At 25.1% G+C, this 22,121-nt stretch overlaps 2 protein-coding genes and 1 pseudogene across 2 annotated transcripts in view; 2 read left to right on the top strand and 1 right to left on the bottom strand.

Annotated features, from left to right (window-relative positions):
- LOC128962836 (adenylosuccinate synthetase-like) overlaps positions 1-957 on the top strand; it is a 6,566-nt gene extending 5,609 nt beyond the window's left edge. Inside the window, exons 8-10 of the mRNA XM_054309237.1 lie at positions 419-519; positions 651-800; positions 905-957. Coding sequence (XP_054165212.1) covers positions 419-519; positions 651-800; positions 905-957 — 304 coding nt within the window. The remainder of the gene's footprint in view (positions 1-418; positions 520-650; positions 801-904) is intronic.
- A 1,897-nt stretch (positions 958-2,854) lies between these two features.
- On the top strand, positions 2,855-5,108 carry LOC128962644 (cytochrome P450 3A21-like). Its single transcript, XM_054309039.1, has 2 exons — positions 2,855-3,123; positions 3,643-5,108. The coding sequence occupies exons 1-2, from the start codon at positions 2,855-2,857 to the stop codon at positions 5,087-5,089; spliced, it is 1,716 nt and encodes a 571-aa protein (XP_054165014.1). The 3' UTR covers positions 5,090-5,108.
- Positions 5,109-6,410: 1,302 nt separating this feature from the next.
- On the bottom strand, positions 6,411-8,722 carry LOC128962835 (cytochrome P450 3A21-like; annotated as a pseudogene).
- Between the last annotated feature and the right edge of the window lie 13,399 nt (positions 8,723-22,121).

Genomic DNA, 22,121 nt, shown 5'->3' with positions numbered 1-22,121 from the left:
TCCTACTATTACTACTACTACTCCTACTATTACTACTACTACTACTACTATTACTACTACTACTCCTACTATTACTACTACTACTCCTACTATTACTACTACAACTCCTACTATTACTACTACTACTACTACTATTACTACTACTACTCCTACTATTACTACTACTACTACTATTACTACTATTACTACTACTACTCCTACTATTACTACTACTACTACTACTATTACTACTACTACTCCTACTATTACTACTACTACTCCTACTACTACTACTATTATTATTATTATTATTATTATTTTAATTTTATCAAATATTTAATTTACATAATATATATATAATTGTTTGATTTTGATTAATTGATTGTTTGTTTGTTTGAATCAAACAACAACAACAACAAAACAAATTCAATAAATAAAGTCTAGGGATAACTAAGTTAGACGTTTTGGACGCAATACCGGTGATCAAGATTGGGATCAGTTATCAATTAGATGGCAAACAATATACACATTCAATGCCCGGTAATTATAGTTTTGACCACAAATTTTAGTATTAATAATTATTTTTTCCTAAAAAACAAACAAACAAATGTTTAACTTAAAAAAACTGTTTTATTATTTTTATTATTTTTATTTTATTTTTGAATTAAAAGCTAATTCATCGGATTTGGCCAGAGTTGAGGTCCAGTATATAACACTGGATGGTTGGCTAACAAGCACTGGTAGTGTACGCAAGTTTGCCGATTTGCCGGACAATGCCCAACAGTATGTGCGGACCATTGAAAAATTAGTTGGCGTTCCCGGTATTTATTATTATTATTATTATTATTGTTGTATTTTTTTAGGATTACCATAATTTTTTTAATTAAAATTTTATTTATTTTTCTGATTAAATTTAATTTTACAGTTAAATGGGTTAGCGTTGGACCTAAACGTGAAGAAATTATGACATTGTTTTAAAAACATTTTGAAAATTTTTATTAATTTTTTTTTAATATAAATGTTTTATTAGTTTTTTATTACTATAAGAAATAGTTTTTTTTAGAAAATAGAAAAATTATGTTTTTTTATTCAAAAATAATTCTAAAAGTATTATAATTTTATTAATTATAAATATTAATAATACTAATACTTTTAAATAATTGTTTAAAACATTTAAAAACATGTATTAAACATTAAAAATTAAAATTTTATGATTGGATTTAAAATAAATATATAAAATAACAATTAATAATTGAGTCTTTATTGTGTATGTGTATGTGTATGTGTATGTGTATGTGTATGTGTATGTGTATGTGTATGTGTATGTGTATGTGTATGTGTATGTGTATGTGTATGTGTATGTGTATGTGTATGTGTATGTGTATGTGTATGTGTATGTGTATGTGTATGTGTATGTGTATGTGTATGTGTATGTGTATGTGTATGTGTATGTGTATGTGTGTATGTGTATGTGTATGTGTATGTGTATGTGTATGTGTATGTGTATGTGTATGTGTATGTGTATGTGTATGTGTATGTGTATGTGTATGTGTATGTGTATGTGTATGTGTATGTGTATGTGTATGTGTATGTGTATGTGTATGTGTATGTGTATGTGTATGTGTATGTGTATGTGTATGTGTATGTGTATGTGTATGTGTATGTGTATGTGTATGTGTATGTGTATGTTTGACTTATTTAATATTTATGATCATCCGATTTATTATTTTATAGATTAAAACAATATTGTTTTTTCCATCACTTAGCAAATAACTCTAACTTACCAAGCAAAAATTATAAAATTATTTTAAAATTTATTTAACGATAAGCAACATTGAATAATAATAATATACACGTTGCTTTTGATGACATTTTATTATTATTATTATTATTATTGAGCTTATACTGTATAAATAATTAGCCTATAATAGTTTGTACTATACAGTACAGTATAATCTATGATTATATATATATATATTAATTATTATTATTTATTTAAAAAAAAAAACTGATCTGTAAATTATTAGACTAAAAACTAAAATACTTATAAAGTTTTATACTCTTTAGTATATATATATATAATTTTTTTATAATTATTTTTTAATTAATTTTTTTATTTTATCAAATATGATTATTATAGTTAATAATAATTTTGCGATAATACAGGTATTGTTTTTTTTTAAATAATAATTTTCTAACCAATACGAGAGAGAGAGAGAGAGAGAGGTAAATATTATGATAAATTAAAATTTTATTAATTAATAATAATAATCAAAATGATTTAGAAGTTTTTTAAAACTAATAAAAAATATTATTTCAAAATTCAAATAATAAAAATCAATTATCATTTTTACTAATACCGGTATTAATTATCATTTAAAAAAAAATCAAAAATTAATAAAGCTTAAAGTAAATAATTTTTTAAATGATAAGTAATATTATTCACAAAAAAAAATGATAGCCTATAACACAGTATACAGTTTAAGTTTAAGTATTAGTTGCAATTTTAAGTGTAATTTATTTTTTATATATATATATTGTGTATTATGTATTTATGTATATATATATCAATGTATTTGTGATCGTATCTCATATTGATTTTGTTTAGCGTAAACTGAGACAGTTGATTTTTAAAAAATATCCATAATAAAAATTTATTTATTTTTTGGAAACTAATAATTTCTAAGTAAATATTTTAATTTTTTTTAATTTTTAGTTAAAAATTAGTTTATATATATATATATATATATATGCGAATATGTAAGTAATTTATTAAATAACATTATAAAATGCTATTAAATGCTATTATTAGTAATTATATTAGTATTAATTTAATTATTATTATTATTATTATTATTCAGATATAACTGTATAAATGTATTCATCACTAATTGATTTTTGTTGGTTTGCTATCGATTATCAATTGTTAGTACTATTATTATTAGCTATTGTTTTAGTAGTAGTAGTAGCAGTAGTAATCATAGCTATCTATCGGTACGCAACCCGTAATCATGATTACTGGCAACGGTTAGGCCTAACCGGTCCCCGACCGCTGCCATTTGTCGGCACAATAGCCTATATGACACGTACGCCACTACAGGAACTGGTAGTTAAATGGCAACAAAAATATGGTAAACTCTATGGGTTTGTATTTAAGTATAAATTGTTATGATATATAATTATAACTAATACTACCAACGCCTTAGAAATTTATTGGGAAGTTATTGGGAAGTTATTGGGAAGTTATTGGGAAGTTATTGGGAAGTTATTGGGAAGTTAYTGGGAAGTTATTGGGAAGTTATTGGGAAGTTATTTGGAAGTTATTGGGAAGTTATTGGGAAGTTATTGGGAAGTTATTGGGAAGTTATTGGGAAGTTATTTGGAAGTTATTGGGAAGTTATTGGGAAGTTATTGGAAAGTTATTGGGAAGTTATTGGGAAGTTATTGAGAAGTTATTGGGAAGTTTTTGGGAAGTTTTTGGGAAGTTATTGGGAAGTTATTGGGAAGTTATTGGAAAGTTATCGGGAAGTTATTGGGAAGTTATTGGGAAGTTATTGGGAAGTTATTGGAAAGTTATCGGGAAGTTATTGGGAATATTTAGGGAACTTATTGGGAATTTATTTATAAAACTATTTTTAATTAATTAATTGATTGATTGATTAGTTGTTTCTATGGTAACGAACCGGTACTGGTTGTCGCCGATCCCGAACTAATCAAAGATATTCTGGTCAAAGATTTCGATGTATTTGTCGACCGAGATATAGTCGGCGATCATCCGATACTTAGCCGACATTTGTTTCACGCCGTCGGTAACGACTGGCGCCGAATCCGATCGATAGTTACGCCAGGATTTTCATCGGCCAAACTCAAGGCACTGATCTATCCTCGGGTTCGGCAATGTTTGGCCGATCTATGTTCGGCATTGGATGTCTACACTGTCCCAGATAGCTCTAATGGTCATCAGCGGCCATCGGTAGACATGAAAACAGTGTTTTGCAACTATACATTGGATTCAATAGTCCGGACGGCGTTCAGTCTGAAAATCATTCGCCGATACGATCAATGGTCAGACAATCAGATTCTAGTGATGGCAAAGAAATTTTTTCGTACAGATCTCTGGGCAATAATTGGACTGAAAATTATGCCCAATTGGTTGCGACAGGTATTGAATTTGAAATACTTGACCGACGACCAGACCAACCAGTTTTTCTTTGATCTAATCGGTCGTATCATTGATGATCATCGGCAGAGATCAGCCAATAATACTAATGATATGAAGAAATCGTACGACGATTTCATGGATCTGCTATTGATTAGCACAAGACAAGAGTCGTCGTCGTCATCGTCGACGGCAACGGCGACACAACAGCCGCAACAACAACAGCGACCAAAATATCTGACCGAAAACGAACTGATTGGCCAGTCGTGGGTATTCTTTAACATTGCCCACGAAGTACCGGCCGCTGTCCTAACGATGGCCACCTATCAGTTGGCCAAAAATCCCGCGATTCAACAGAAACTGTACGATGAAGTTATGGCGGCTACGGCTTCGGCCAACAACAACAAAAACACCGACGGGTCTGACGGTAATAATAACGATGACATCGACTACGATATCTTAGCGAAACTTCCGTATTTGGATGCAATCGTCGCGGAAACACTACGACTGTATTCACCGGTTCATCAATTATATCGTATAGCTGGCCGCGACTACCCGCTTGGCGATACGGGTATTATCATTAAAAAAGGCCAGAAACTGGAAATACCTGTCTATGCTGTACACGTCAACCCGGAATACTATGACCGGCCCATGGAGTTCATACCCGATCGGTTTCTACCCGAAACTGGTTACCAACCAATCCAACCGTACACTTACCTACCGTTTAGTGCCGGTTCCCGGCAGTGTTTTGGCCAACGTTTTGCACTAATGGAAATCAAGCTATGTTTGGCTCAGTTAGTCAAACGCTATCGATTCCAGTGTTGCCAGCAAACTGATCCAACCATACATTTTCAACACACTTATGTTATAACAGTACCCTTACGTGTTGTCCTAGATGTTCAACTGAGAGATTCAATCAATCAATCAAACAAAAAAACAAAACAAAATTAATTAATTAAATACTAACAACAAAAATAAACTTAAAACATTAAAAGTTTTATTTTATAATTTAGCTAAAAATAATATTCGACTAAAATATTAGTAGATAATATTTTTTTTTTGTAAATGATATTTTTTATTTTTAATTTTTTAATTACAAATTTTTGTTTTCTCTTTAAATTATAACAAAAATGTGGACAATATTTGCACTCATTTGAGTGCCCAGACATGAAAAAAAACTACCGAAAATAGATTTTTAATTTTATTTTTAAAAAAAAATTACTTACATTTTCACACTTTATTAATATACAGTATATACCATATATTAAAATATAATTTTTATTTTCTTATATATATATAAATATATATAACATTAGAGCATATTTTTCTAATATAATCTAGTTTTGTTTGAGAACTTTTTTATTATTTTTAAAAAAATTTAAAAAATAAAACAATTGACGAAAAATCAATTTTATTAAAAAATGCTTATTATAAGTAATGACTAATATTACCAAAAAAAAATAAAATTTTTAATGTGTTTTTAAGAAAAATTCATCAAATATTACAATTAAAATAAAAATTATATGCTTATTTTAACTTACAGGGTATTGACTATGTTGAAAAAAATAAACTAATTTTTTTTAAAAAATTTTTTAATAAAATGACCTTAAATTTATAAAAAAAAAATTATTTTTAAAATTCTTATTTGATTTAAATTTGAATATTTTGTAATGTGGTAAACAAAAAAACATTTTTAAAGTCAAAAATTAAGTTTTTTTTAATATTTAAAATTATCGTTTCTAATAATTTAATATTTTTTATTTTTAAAAACTTTTATAATTTATAAATTTTGCTTTAATTTTGTCTTTAATTATTCATATTTTTTTTTAATTTTATTTTTATAAGATGTTTCAATAATATTGTTTATTTTAAGCATAATTTAGCGCCGATTTTTTTTAATATTTATTTTAATATACTATTTTTAAACATTACAATAAAAATCATAAACATTAATTATAATAAACAAAAACAAAAAAAAAATAATATTTATAAATAAATAAATATAAAATCATATTAAAACAAATTATTTATTATCAGTCAGTCAGTTAGTCATTTAATTTTTTTTTTTTTTTAAACAAAATTTAGTTCAAAATAAATCAATATAATTATAGAAATTAAAAAATAAATAGTTGAATAAAAATAAACTATAATAAAACAAAAACTAATAATTTATATCTAAATTAAATATATATATATATATATAAACTATGTTTTTATATAGTCTATATATTTTTTTTTTAAAAATTAGTTAAAAATATTATTAATTAATTAATTAATTAATTTTGTTGTTATCTCGCAATTCAATATCCAAATAGACATTTGTTGGTATACTTAGTACATGTGTTTGTAGCGATTGGACAGTTAGGTCAACAGTTTGCGGACAACACCTGAATCGATAGCGTTTGACTAACTCAGCCAAACATAGTTTGATTTCCATTAGTGCAAAACGTTGGCCAATACACTGTCGGGGACCGGCACTGAACGGCAGATAAGTGTACGGTTGGATTGGTTTATGACCACCAGTAGTTTCGGGCGGTAGAAACCGATCGGGTATGAACTCCATGGGTCGGTCATAGTATTCAGGGTTGACGTGTATAGCATAGACAGGTATTTCCACTTTTTGGCCTTTTTTCAGTACAATACCCGTATCGCCCAGCGGGTAGTCTTCGGCGGCCATACGAAACAATTGGACAACTGGCGGATACAGCAGAAGTGTTTCCGATACTATAGCATCCAAATACCGAAGTTTCGGTAACTGGTCGTAGTCTATGATGTTGTCATTATGACTGTCCTCATTGTTGGCCTCAACAGTAGCCGATGATAACAACATAACTTCATCGTACAGTTTCTGTTGAATAGCGGGATTTTTGGCCAATTGATAGCAGGCTATCGACAGGACAGCGGCCGCAACTTCGTGACCGATGTTGAAGAAAACCCACGTCTGGCCCATCAGTTCATTGTCTGACAAGTAATTTGTTGTATGGTTTGGCTGTTTGTCATCCAATTTGTCGGTCATTGTCGTCGTCGGCGACTCTGGTCTGGCGTTACTCAATAGCATATCCATTAAGTCGTCGTACGATTTCTTCGGATTGTTGACCGCTTTTGGCCGCTGCTGTTGGCGGCGGTGGAGCCGATCGTCAATAATCTGTTGGATTAGTTTGAAGAAAAACTGGTTGGTCTGGTCGTCGGTCAAGTATTTCAGATTCAATAGCCGATTGAACCAATTGGGCATAATTTTCAGCGAAACAAATGGCCAACGATTTGTACGGAAAAATTTCATAGCATTCACTAGAATCGGATTAACCAATCGGTCGTATCGGTCGATGATAGACATTGTGAACGCCGACCGTACGATTGCGTCAAACGTATAGTTACCGAACATACAGCTCATGTCCACTGGTGGCCGCTGCCGCTGTCGGTGGCCATCAATGGCGTAGACATCCAATGCACGGCATAGATCGGCCAACGATTGCCGAACTCTGGGATAGATTAGTTGCTTGAGTTTGGCCAACGAAAACGATGGCGTAATCAACGATCGCAGTCGACGCCAGTTGTCGCCGACGGCGTGCATCACATGATGGCTAAGTATCGGATGATTACCGAGTTTACCGAATCGGTCGACAAATATATTGAAATCTTTGACCAGAATATCTTTGATTAGTTCGGGTTAGGCGACAACCAGTACCGGTTCGTTACCATCGAAACAACTAATCAATCAATTAATTAATTAATTAATTACTTAATTAAAAATAGTGTAAAAAAGTAATAATATAATTATAATAATAAATTAATTAAGAAAAATTAATACAAGTATATATTTATATCATAAATATATTAATATTGTTTTATTATAAAATCAACTAAAATATATTAATCTTTAATAAGTATCAAAAAAAATAAGTATCAAAATTTATATATTAAATATATAAATTTTTTTATGAGTTTAATTACTACACATTTATTTATTATTAGTTTTTTTTAATAGTAATTATTATTATTATTATTATTATTATTAGTATATTTCCATTGATTTTTTTTATTTCGGGGGATATAATCACTAATGAAACTAATGATTATGTATTTAAATTAGTTGGAAAAAATTTTTTTTGTGTTAAAATAATAAAATAAATTATATTTTATACATTAAATTACATTTTTAAAAAAAATGTTTATTTAGTTTTAGTTGCTTGGATAATAATTATAGTTGAATATTATTTATTGATGGTCCATGGTCATATAATAATAATAATAATAATTGGCCTAAGTTTGACTACTTATACTGCTAACACTATAGATAATATTTAGTGGGGGTGAGTATAATGGGGGTGGGGTGGGGGTGAGGGTAATGTTAGTGATAATTATATATTATCAACAATCTATACTCATAGATACATACCCATAGATTTTACCGTATTTTTGTTGCCATTTGATTGCCAGTTCCCGTCGGGGCGTACGTGTCATATAGGCTATTGTGCCGACAATGGGCAGCGGTCGGGGACCGGTCAGACCTAACCGATGCCAGTAATCATGATTACGGGTTGTATACCAATAGACAACTATGATTACAACAACTATAGCTAATAATAGTATTGTTAATAAATATTGATAATCGTTTTGAAACCATAAAAAATCAATTAGTAATGAATTCATTATTATTATAATTATTAAAAATCTAATTTTAATAATAATTTAATTTTAATAAAACTAATAATTATATTAATTCATGACTACATGAGCTTTTTGAATAGTAGTTACAATTATGTTTGAGAGGACAGTTGGCAACTGATTTTTATTGCATTGAAATTAGTGACGAAATTAAATGTATTGTTTGTTTAAATATATTATTATTATTAACTACTTATCATTAAATATATTTTTAAAATAAATTTTATAATTTTTGCTTGGTAATTTTAAGTAACGGAAAAATACTATATTGTTTTAATTGTTTAAAATAATAAATTTGATAATGATAAATGTTAAATAAGTCACATACACACACATATGACATACACACACACACACATGTATACACATGCATACATACACATACATATATACATGTATATATATATATACACACACACACACAAATATATATATACATTTATACACACGAAAATATATTCACATATATATACATATATATATACATATATACATATATACATATACATATATATATATATATATATATACATAGATACACATACACACATATATATACACATATATATACACATATATATACACATATATATATACATATATATACACATATATATATACATATATATACACATATATATACACATATATATACACATATATATACACATATATATACACATATATATACACATATATATATATACACATATATATATATACACAWATATATACACACATATATATAGACAAATAGAGATCAGTTAGTAATGAATATGTTATTATCATTGTTATTGTTTCTAATAATTTTTTGTTTTTGTTTTTTTGTGCATATTTTGTGCTAATTTGCTTTATACTAAAAATGATATTCAAAAAAAAAAATTAAACTCTAAAATAATTGTATTTTTAGTGACTTTATTTAATATTTAATAAATATAAATTTAATATAAATAAATATTTAATAATTATTAATTTAATATAAATATTTAATAATTATTAATTTAATATAAATATTTAATAATTATTAATTTAATATAAATATTTAATAATTATTAATTTAATATAAATATTTAATAATTATTAATTTAATATAAATATTTAATAACGATTTTTAATTGATTACATGCGAACAATTGCGAACATAGGGGAGAAAGGGGGTCTAGATTTCTTAAAAAGTGCAAACGTAATATGTGAACGACGCCTTACAAAAAATTGTTGATGAAATTAGATCCTGTATAACGGATACGGTATCATATTTGAACAGTCAGTTAGGCTCAGGTAGTCGTATAGTTATTGAAGGCGCCAATGCAGTCAATGCTTGACATCATAGATTTCGGTAATTATTGATAAGGGGTGATTCACATATAGTACGTTCGCACTTTAGGGGATGGGGGGTCGGGGGGTCGGCCTAATCGAACTTTTGCAAATGAGGGGGAGGGGTAGTGAGCTTAAGAACGTCCGCATTTTAGAAATTTTTAATGGGGGTGGGGTGGGGGTAAGCGGTTATGGAAATGTGAACGTAATTATTTTTTTAATAATGACTACATGCAAACATTTGCAAACATAGAAGAGGGAAGGGGGTTTATATTTCTTAAATGTGCGAACCTAATATGTGAACAGTGCCTAATATTTATTAGTATTATTATTCTAACAATAACAAACAAAAATGCATATATGAGGTGATTGGGGTGGGTGGGGAGGGATCGATGGAAGGTGGTCTAGATTTAAAAAAAGTAATATGTGAACAGCCCCTAATAATAATAATAATTATTATTATTATTCTAACAATAACAACAAAATGCATATATGTGGGTGTGATACTCATATTACGTTGCATTTGAGGGGTGGGTCTATAAGGTGGTCTAGATTTTTTTTTTTTAAATATTAAAATAATATGTGAATCATCCCTATATATATATATATAGTATATAATTTAATTAGTCAAATAATTAATTAATTTTTTTTATATATATACAGGTACTTATCCAGGTATGTAATTGTATTTAATAGCTTACTATTAATAATAAAAATATTGTTTTAATTTATTTTATTTTAATTTATTATTTTTTTTGTTGAATTAAAAGCTAATTCATCGGATTTGGCCAGAATTGAGATCAAGTATAGCAAACACTGGATGGTTGGTTGGCTAACAAGCACTGGTAGTTTGTACGCAAGTTTGCCGATTTGCCGGACAATATGTGCGACACTATGTGCTGACTATACAGAAATTAGTTGGCGTTCCCGGTATTTATTAATAGTAATAATAATAATAATTATTATTATTATTATATTTAATTATTTATAATTTAATTTAATTTTTATAGTTAAATGGGTTAGCGTTGGACCTAAACGTGAAGATATTTTAACATTGTTTTAAAAATAGAAAGATTTAATTTTATTATTAAATTTAATTTTTAAATAAAAGTTAATAGAAATTTAGTTTTTATTAATTAATTAATTTGATTGTGATTTTTAATTTATTATAGTTTTATTTGTTATAAAAATAATACTACAATAAATTTTTTTTTTATAAAATTAATGTTAATATAATTATAATATTTTATTAATTTTTATCTAAGGGTGAATAGAAATGTATTTATTTTGGTAATATTTAAATAAAATAAAATAATAATTTTTAATTATTTAAAATACTTAAATACAATACAAATACAGATATGTAATAACTTTTATCACTATTTGTATTATTAATATAATAATTAATTGCAAATAACATACAGAAAAAATTGCTAAAATTAATTATTTAATAGAATTTTTTTTTAAAAAAAGATTAATAACCAAAAAATTTTTATTTATTTATTAATAGTTTAAATAAGAAATTAATAATTTTTTTCAGTACTTTTCTACTAAATATTAGATATCACTGTACTTTAGTTTTTAATTATTAATATTTTACAAACTCATTGTTAATATAAATTATAGACAAAAAAAAATTATAAATGTAATGTCATTTTTTTTAATTATTAATAAAATAATTCAATAATATATATATATAATAGAAAATAATTTTTATACTTAATATATAAGTAATAGTAATAATTATTGATTTAAGTTAATAAATTATATTACAAGGTCAACATTTTCATTATAATTAATATAAAATTTATTATAAAAAAATTACCTAGAAAATATTTTCATATAAATTTAGCCTAGTCACAATTACTAGGTTATTAATTAATACAATATAATTGTGTGATTGATATATTAATTAATAAGTTAATTAAAATAACTAGCTAGCAAACTTATTTTATTTTTTGAATTAAAAAAAATGTATAAAAGCTCAGGATCATTTCTATTGAAATCATATAGTAAATTTTTCGACTAAAATTACAAATTAATTATTTTGTTTAACAAGGTAATAATTTTAATTCAATAATAAGTAAATAATTATTATTATTTCAAAATTATTTATTTATTTAATTATATATTTTATTACAGATTAAATCACACTAAAAACAATATGCAATCGTTTGAATCAATTGTTTCAATTTTAGGTATGTTTTTGAAAAAAAAATTATTAATTAATTAATTTTTTACTAATTTTTTTTATGTTCTCTCTCTCTCTCTCTCTCTCTCTCTCTCTCTCTAACTATATATACTGTATATATCTATTTATATGATAGGCATCACTGATGTATCCAAAATTGCTGATCAAACAACACGACTGTCCGATCTGGGAATGGATTCCCTAAAAGCTATTGAATTGAAACAATGGTTGGAAAATGACTGTCAGGTTATCCTATCGTTCAATGATATGACTGAACTAACTGTTGGCCAACTTATCCAACTGTCCACTGAATAAATAGTTTGTTTTTGTTTTTTGTATTCAAAAAACAAAACAAAAATTATAACAAAAAGTACAGTAGTTTTATATTATTTATATTTATATTATATAAATATTTTTTTTTAAATTTTTAGACTAGATATTAGTTAATTTTTTTTTTGCTATAATTTAATTGTCATTATTATTATTATTATTAATAGAAAAAAAACTTTATTAGTATTTAATAAAAAAACTAATGAATAATTATTATTTAAAATAAATAATTTTCAATAAAATCAGATTTTTTATATAAATAATTTAATTGCAATAATTATAATTTATTTATAATAGTAATAAAAAAAAGTAAATAAACAATTTTTTTGTAAACTTTTTATTTCAAAAAAATATAATAAATAAAAATATTTTAGTAATAATTATACATGTACAAATATATATATATATTAAGCAATACATAAGTAATTTTTTTCAATAGTAATCAACTTTTATAGTAAATTAAAGTTTTTAAACTTTGACAACTTAATAGAGATTAGGAGTGGTTCACATATTACGTTCGCACTTTTTATGAAATCTAGACCCCCTCCCTCCCCTATGTTTGCATGTAGTCATTTAAAAAAAATTACGTTCGCTTATCCCTAACCGCTACCCCCCCTCCCCCCATCATAAGAAATTTAGATATTATCTAAATGCGCGAACGTTCTAAAGTCTCTACCCTCCCCTCCCCTCGTTCGCTTTGGCTAACCCCCCCCCCCCCTTAAATGCGAACGTAATATGTGAACAAAGCCTTATCTAGATAAAAAAATAAATAATTATTATTTGAAAGTTGAAACATTTTGAACTAGTTAAAAATTAAATTATTTATTTTTAATACAATCATTTTTTTGAAAATAAATAAATAATTATCATATATTTTATTTAGGAAAATATAACTAAAACAAAATAAAAACAAAATTAATAAATAAATAATAACTACTATTATATATCCCTTTCCTTACTCATACACACATAGACACAACCCGTATGCCGACCACCGATAGACCATGTTTTCGGTTAGTCATGAAATGGCTATTATGGACGGCCACTGTCGTTGGTATTGTATCGGCAATGTTGATGATTGACTGCGCCTACCAATTGGCCTATTGCTGTATAGACGGCCACAACAATAGCTATATCAACACTACTGACCTTAAAACAACTAAAGTAATGAACAGTTAGTTATTATTTGTCTGTCTCTCTCTCTCTGTCTGCCTGTCTATCTCTCTGCCTGTCTATCTCTCTGTCTGTCTCTCTGTCTCTCTCTCTCTGTCTCTCTCTCTCTGTCTCTCTCTCTCTGTCTCTCTCTCTCTGTCTCTCTGTCTCTGTCTCTCTCTCTCTGTCTCTCTCTCTCTGTCTCTCTGTCTCTCTCTCTCTCTGTCTCTCTCTCTCTCTGTCTCTCTCTCTCTCTCTCTCTCTCTCTCTCTCTCTCTCTCTCTGTCTCTGTCTCTCTGTCTCTCTCTGTCTCTCTCTGTCTCTCTCTGTCTCTCTCTGTCTCTCTCTCTCTCTCTCTCTCTCTCTCTCTCTCTCTCACTCTGTTGTTGTTATTATTATATCATTTAAAAAGTTACTAAAAATTTTTTTTGATAAAAAATAAAAACCCCAGGAGTTTATCGCAACAGTCGATTATGTTATGTTTGTTTTGGTCATTATCGGTACGATTGTCGGCTACAATGGTGTCCACAAACCCGATGACCATCCGTACGGTACGGTAGTCTACGCTACGATTATGTGGTTTGTCAGTATTGGTTTGCTGGCGGTCAGCGCCGTTGACACTGTAATTGTTGGCCAATCGCGTCCGTCAATTTGTATCGTCAATATTGCCGTTCAATTGGTGGCCGCTATAATGGCCACTGTGTTGGCCATTTTTATGTGTCTAGCTCGATGGTGCTGCACTAGCTGCTGGACGTCGCAATCAGTTATTGTGTGATCCCCCCCTCCCCAAACCCCCGATTAATATAAACATATAGTTATAGTCTAAACTTTATACATATATTAAAAAATTAATTAATAATATAATATAATTATATATATAAAAAAAGTTATCATAAATTTACTAAATTTTATTAAATTAATTATAAATAATATTTTTAAAAAATATATATAATAAATAAAATCGTAATTATATATCAATATTTGTATTAAAAATATAATAATAAATTGTACAATGTCAATTTATTAATATAAATGTTTATTTTTTTGTTATCAATTAAACAGTGTTTATAAACATTTAATTAAATATTTATATATAAAGATTATATATTTTTTAAAAATAATTAATTTAAATAAACATTTTAATTATTTTAGTGTTAATAATAAATTTAAAAAATAAAATTAATAAACTAATTATTATTAGTTAATAAATAGTTAGTATTTTAATAAAATAATAATTATATTCAAAACATAAAACACATATAACATACACATATAGTTGTCAATTGAAATTTAATACACATTTATTACTAATAATAATAATATAAATAATATAAACTTTGTTTTTGTAAAGTTTTAATATTTTTTTTAGTGTTCACTTTATATACACAAAATATATTTTCCCACCTATTTTTTTGTTTGTTAGTAATTTCCTATAATAATAATACTAATTAATTAATTAATTAATTTAACAATCAAACTATTTTAATTATTAATTAATTAAATGACAACAATAATTTCAAACTATATTATTGTAATATTTATAATAATAATAATAAATATTTGTACATGTACATTTTAAAAAAACTAAATATCATAATTATAAAATTTAACACTTTTTATGACTACACGTTGCACTACACTGACTCCATACAGTGTATATCATAAAAGGTACCCAAAAAAAAATTTATTACTATATTATTATTAATTAGTAATTAATTAATTAATTAATTAATTAATTATTATTATTATTATAAGTAAACTATTTCCGTAACTTTCCTTCACCGGGAATATTCATATAAATATATAGAAACTTTCCAAAAAAAATTGTTTTTTGGGGGAAAAAATGTTTGTTTCACCCAAACCTTGGATATATAAAAAAAAAATATTAATTAAAAAAAAATTTTTTTTAATTAACATTACATTTGTATTATAATTATAATTATTATTATTATAAAACTTTTTTATATCATTGAAACTATTCGGACGTCCGATTAGGTGTGTGTCTGACCCGCGACCCGACCCCCGATGGCCACCACTAACAACATCAACACTACCGACAATCATAGCGGACGACAACAACGGTGTCTACCGGACAACGACCGTCTGATTTGCCGATTGATCCGAAACTTACCGCTCAAACAACTCTTAACATTGCAATCGGTGTCCAAACAGTTTGGCCGATGTGTCCATCAGGTTATCGCCGAGAGGCCAGTCCTATCGGTTGGCAGTCATCCGACTATTGGCCTAAGATTTCAATGTAAAACGTGTCGCCAATTGGTCACAACAACAGCCGCCGCCGCCGATGAGGACGACGACGACTCGTGTCCATCGCTGGCCAACAATCATTTACCGTACAATTGGGAACACTATATGGACGGCTTGGCCGCCGCCACCGATGAATCAGCCGACCGATCGTTGGACCGAATGATGACCAGACAGTTCCGGCACATTCATAGTCTAGTGTTTACCAATCATTGCCTATCGACACGCGATCTGCGGCTAATCGGTCGCTGGTTTCCCGATCTCAAGTGTCTAACATTGAATACCGATTCGGTGGACGTCTGGAACTATGGCCAATTGGTCGGCGAACTCGGCCAACGTCTAAGTCATCTGCACTTGACTGGTATGACCTGTTCGGGTGTCAGCGGCAGCAGCGGTAATGGTAGCGGCTTTGGCGGCATCCTATCGGGCGGTTATCTATCGTGTGTACCGCTACTACACTTACCCGTATTGGCCGAGCTATCGCTGAATGTCGGCTCAGAGCTACCGGTCCGGCTGTTGGCCTCACACATACCCCGTACAGTACGTACGCTAACACTAGTGGTCTACGAACCGGTTGCCCAGCCGTGGGAATACTGGTACGAGTGTCACAGAGATCTGATCCGATTCGGTACCGATCCACGACTGACCCGAGTCAGGCGACTGTCCATTCAGCTGTCCTGGCGATATCCGGCCAATTTGGACGCTGTACGGCAGGTAATCGATGCATCGTTGAGGCCACTGTACGATCGGCTTGATTTGCTAGTCGATCGGCGGCCCAGTGGTCCGCTCAGGGATCAGCTGATGTCGCTGTGGAGGTCACAACTACGGCGGGCCACCACCAGAGGAGGACTGGCCATCACTGTTAGTGATGATAGTAGTAGTAGTAGTAGTAGTAGTCGTGATAATAGTCAACAACAACAACAACGTGTCATCCAATCGGAGGTCGCGGACGACAACAACGATGTGTACAACGATATCGCCGATAGTGGCGGCGCCGCCGCAGCCGTCGGCAACGTTATGGTCATCTGATTTCAATTTTATCTGATTTTTTGTTTATCGTTGCGATAATTACCGTATAATTTGTCGTTTATTTTAATTAATTATCAATTCATTCAAATAATTTTTTTTTGTGTTTCAAATGTTTTTTTTTTGTTTTCTGATGAATCAATTAATTCAATAATTTTTAATTTTCATTATTATTATTATTATATTATTTAAAACTATAATTAATTTCTTGATTTTGTGTGTGTTTTTTTTATTAGTATAGTATAAACCGGTTTTATATTATAATCATATTTTTGTTTCATTGATATCATATATATTTAGTTATTTATTTTATTTTTCACATTTATTATCCAATCAATTATTATACTATATTTTTTTAATAGTATAATTACCTAAAAAAAATTTTTTTTTAAATAAAAATAATCAAATTAATAGTCAAATCTAATCAATAATAATATTTTTCTTTTATTTAAAATCATTTTATTTAATTAATTAAAAACAATTAACTGTTAATTTCTATTAAACATAAAGTATTGCATAAAAAACTTGTAATTGTTATTTATTTGATAATTTCACATATTTTTTTAAAAAAATAAATATATTTATTATAATATTGTTATGTATTTAAACAAATAAATTACTTAATAATTATCAATGTTTTTTTTAAATACAATAAATAATTTACTAATAATTTTTTTTTATTTGATTAATTAATTGTTTCATTTATTTTTGGATAAAATTATAATTTTAATAATAATAATAATATTAAAAAAATTGAAATTTAATTTCAAGAATAAATGCGGAAATAAAGTATTTATTTTATTTTTGCAAATTTAATATCTATTTATTTTAACAAAAATTTTAGTTATTTTCAAAAAATTTTATCTATTTATTTCATACATTTAATTTGTTATTTTAGGTTTATTTATCTAAAATAATAATAATGATAATGATAATAAAAAAGTTAAATATAAACAAATATGTAAATTACTAAACATTTTTTTTTATCTACAGTATTATAAATAATACAAATATTGATTTTATTTTATTTTTAAGTTTTAATGAATACCTAATATAATAATAATAATAATGATTATTATATTTTTTCTCAAATAATTATGTGTATAATAAATACATTATATCGTTGTATAATTGTATCCCAAGTTATTGTAATTAAATTAAAAATAATAATAATAAATATAAATGTCATTAAATTTAAATAAATATCCCTTTTTTAAAGTCACGACTTTTTAACTAAATTTTAAAATCTATTGTAATATTCATTGATAAAAAACTTTTAGTATTTGTATAATAAAAACAAAATCAACATTAATTTTATGTGTATTTTTACATTATGTTAATTTAATTCATAATAATAATAATAATAATACTATTATAACAATTATGGGCAAAATTTTAATTATAATTATCTATTATATACTGTATATTGTTGTATAAAAATAATATTTTGGTTATTTATATATAAATATACAATAAGTTTATAATAAGTTTCTTATTTTAAAAAAAAATATTTTTTTATTTTGTAAAAATAAAATTATAATTTACATTTAATTTGTAAGTATAGCACCAAAAAAAAAATTAAATATTTAAATATAAATTTAATTATAACTAAAGTTGTTCCGAAAAATTATGTAAATTAATTGTATTTTATTGTAATATATATATATATATAAATTTATTTAAATGTGTGCCTCAAAAAATTAAAATCAACATAATAATTTTTATTATTATTTTATGCTATTATTTTATGCTATTATTTTAATAATTTTCAAAAAAAACTTTAGATAATAGTAAAAGTGTTTTATATATATATTTATATTTAGTATTATTATCAATATTATTATTATTTATATAAAAAATGTATATAAGTATACAGTAATTATAAATTAATTTAAATATTATAACAAACTTATTATTTTTGATGCTTATTATAATTGCATTTAATTATACAGTATATACTGGTATATATAAGTATATATATATGTATACTAAACAATAGATAACAATTATATTGTATTTTATATATTAGTTAACTTTTTATGTAATTTTATTTTGTTAGACTTTTTTTTGAATAAATATTGTTGTTGTTGTTGTTTATATTATAAATTATAATAAATAATAAACTTGTAATAATTTTTTTTTCATCAAAATTTTATTATTTATTATTATTATTTTTGTATATCAAAATTATTATATAAGTTTATTATTATGTAGTATCAAATAAGCCACCCCCTAATATTAACATAAAACATGTTAACTATAACACTTAATTAATATATATATATTTAATAATTATAATTTTGTTATATATATAAAAAATATACATAATTTATTGAATAAATTATTTGCTATTTTTTTAATAACTAATTTGTCTGTTTAATTAAATATTGTTTAAATAAAAAATAAGTAAAATTTAAAAAAAAAAAATTCACACAAAATACTAATTAGTTTGTGTATAGTAATGGTTATGTGAAAGTTCAATAAACTTTTTTTTTATAGACATATATATTAAAATAAAAACTTTTACTTATAATAATAGTTTTAAAAATTTTTAAAAAGCATAGATTTTCTGTTATTATTATTATTATTGTTTAGAAATATTTCAAAATAAACATCAATTTTCATTTAATTCATTTATATTTGAAGTTTTGTTGTTATAGTTGAAGATTTACTGTTTTTTATTGAATAATAATAATAATAATATATTTATTTTTATTATATAATATAAAACATTTTCACACAACTATGTAACAAACAATTTTTATTATTTAAAAATATATTTATTTAATTTATATATATATATTTATAAATAAAATACACAATCTTTAAATTGTTATACAATATATATATATATATATATATATATATATATATATATATATATATATATATATATATAAATTATTGTTACTATAGTGTAAAATATAGATAATTTTTTTTATTTAAATATTTATTCATATTTAGTGTAATAAAAAGTGATATTTATTTATTTTTTTAAATATCAGATTTTATATATGAATTGATGCTAAAAATTTATAAATATATAAATAAATACAAAATTTATTTATTTTGATTTTTGTTTATATAAATAAAATAATTTACATTTTATTATATATATATTCTTATATAAATATTTTTTATATAAAAAATGTGTAATGTATATGTATAGTTTTTTTATTAAATTCAAAAAATATAATATTAATATTTATATACTAGGAAAACAATTTTTAGTATTTAGATATATATATATATTTAATAATAATATAAATGTTTTTATTGTTATGTGAATTTATTTATTATTATTATTATTTGATGGTATCATATAATTTAGATAAAACTTTATCTACTAAAATAATGTGTGAATTTTTTTTTGATTGTATAATAAATAAATCAATTTTTTGTTGTTGTAATTGAGATTATAAATATCAATAACATATATATATATATATTTAAAAACATATATTATTAAAAAATTTATTATTTAATGTAATTATAATAATATTTTTTTCTGCTACTCTATGATAACCTAAAAAAAATTTTTGAACCTAATATTTATTTTTATATTTACAAAAAAAACAATTTATGTTAAAATTATTTATTTTATAAATATTTAAAATATATTATTAAAAATACTACAAATTAGTAGTCAATTAAATGTATAAATATATATTATTTTTAATTAATAAATTTATATTTAGTTTAAAAATACTGATATAATATTAATAGTAAATAAAGTCTGTGACAGAAGGGTGCGAACTGGTTTTTGCTTAATATCTCTATAACTAATTGATCTAGATCAATAAAAATTTTATGAGAAACATGGAATCCTGGGACGTATAACTTAGTATAGTTAGTTTTTATAGATTTCAGCTTATGTAGCTAAGCACCGGTATGTGCCATATCTCTAAAACTATAATAAATAGCTAAATTCTGATAATGTGAATTTAAACTAGGTGAAAATTCATTAGACACGTGTTTCGGTAATTTTTTAAAAAATTAATAAATTTTAAACAAAAAGCAAAAAAATGTAAAATTTATGATATTTTGATATTATCTAGGAAAAAAGTGTCTAGGTATTTTGTTATGAAATTAATCTATTATTATTTGTTATTTTACAAGGAATAATTATTCTATTTACAATTTTTAATTATCATGCTTAGTTTTTGAGATATTAAATAAAAACATTTTTACCATTATATAAATTTAGTAACAAATATAATTAATAAAATTTTATAAGAAAATATTATATAATAGTAAAAATGTTTTTCTTTAATATCTCAAAAACTAAGCATGATAATTAAAAATTGTAAATAGAATAATTATTCCTTGTAAAATAACAAATAATAATAGATTAATTTCATAACAAAATACCTAGACACTTTTTTCCTAGATAATATCAAAATATCATAAATTTTACATTTTTTTGCTTTTTGTTTAAAATTTATTAATTTTTTAAAAAATTACCGAAACACGTGTCTAATGAATTTTCACCTAGTTTAAATTCACATTATCAGAATTTAGCTATTTATTATAGTTTTAGAGATATGGCACATACCGGTGCTTAGCTACATAAGCTGAAATCTATAAAAACTAACTATACTAAGTTATACGTCCCAGGATTCCATGTTTCTCATAAAATTTTTATTGATCTAGATCAATTAGTTATAGAGATATTAAGCAAAAACCAGTTCGCACCCTTCTGTCACAGACTTTATATATATATATATATAATATTTCTATATTGTTGTTATTAACATATTTATAATTAAATTTTTCTATTAGTTGATGTTAATTAACTGTTAATTTTATTTACAATAAAAATTTTTTATGTAAATTATAAAAACAATAGAAATTATACAAAAAAAAAAATTTATGAATTAATTATATTTTCATTCAATTTCTATACTATTAATTTACACAACATTATTATTATTATAAAGTCTATTAATATATATATATGTTTTTTAATCAAAAAATAGATTTTATTATATTAATAAAAAAATACTATACAATAGTTAGTAAATAATCAACAAAAATATAAAT

This window comes from Oppia nitens, unplaced genomic scaffold (genome assembly GCF_028296485.1).
Source record: "Oppia nitens isolate AA-2021 unplaced genomic scaffold, nextdenovo-longstitch-racon4-pilon3 scaffold6_pilon_pilon_pilon, whole genome shotgun sequence".
In the NCBI taxonomy this organism is placed as follows: domain Eukaryota; kingdom Metazoa; phylum Arthropoda; class Arachnida; order Sarcoptiformes; family Oppiidae; genus Oppia; species Oppia nitens.
Note: the sequence above shows the minus strand (reverse complement) of the source record. Positions and strands in the feature narration are given on the sequence as shown.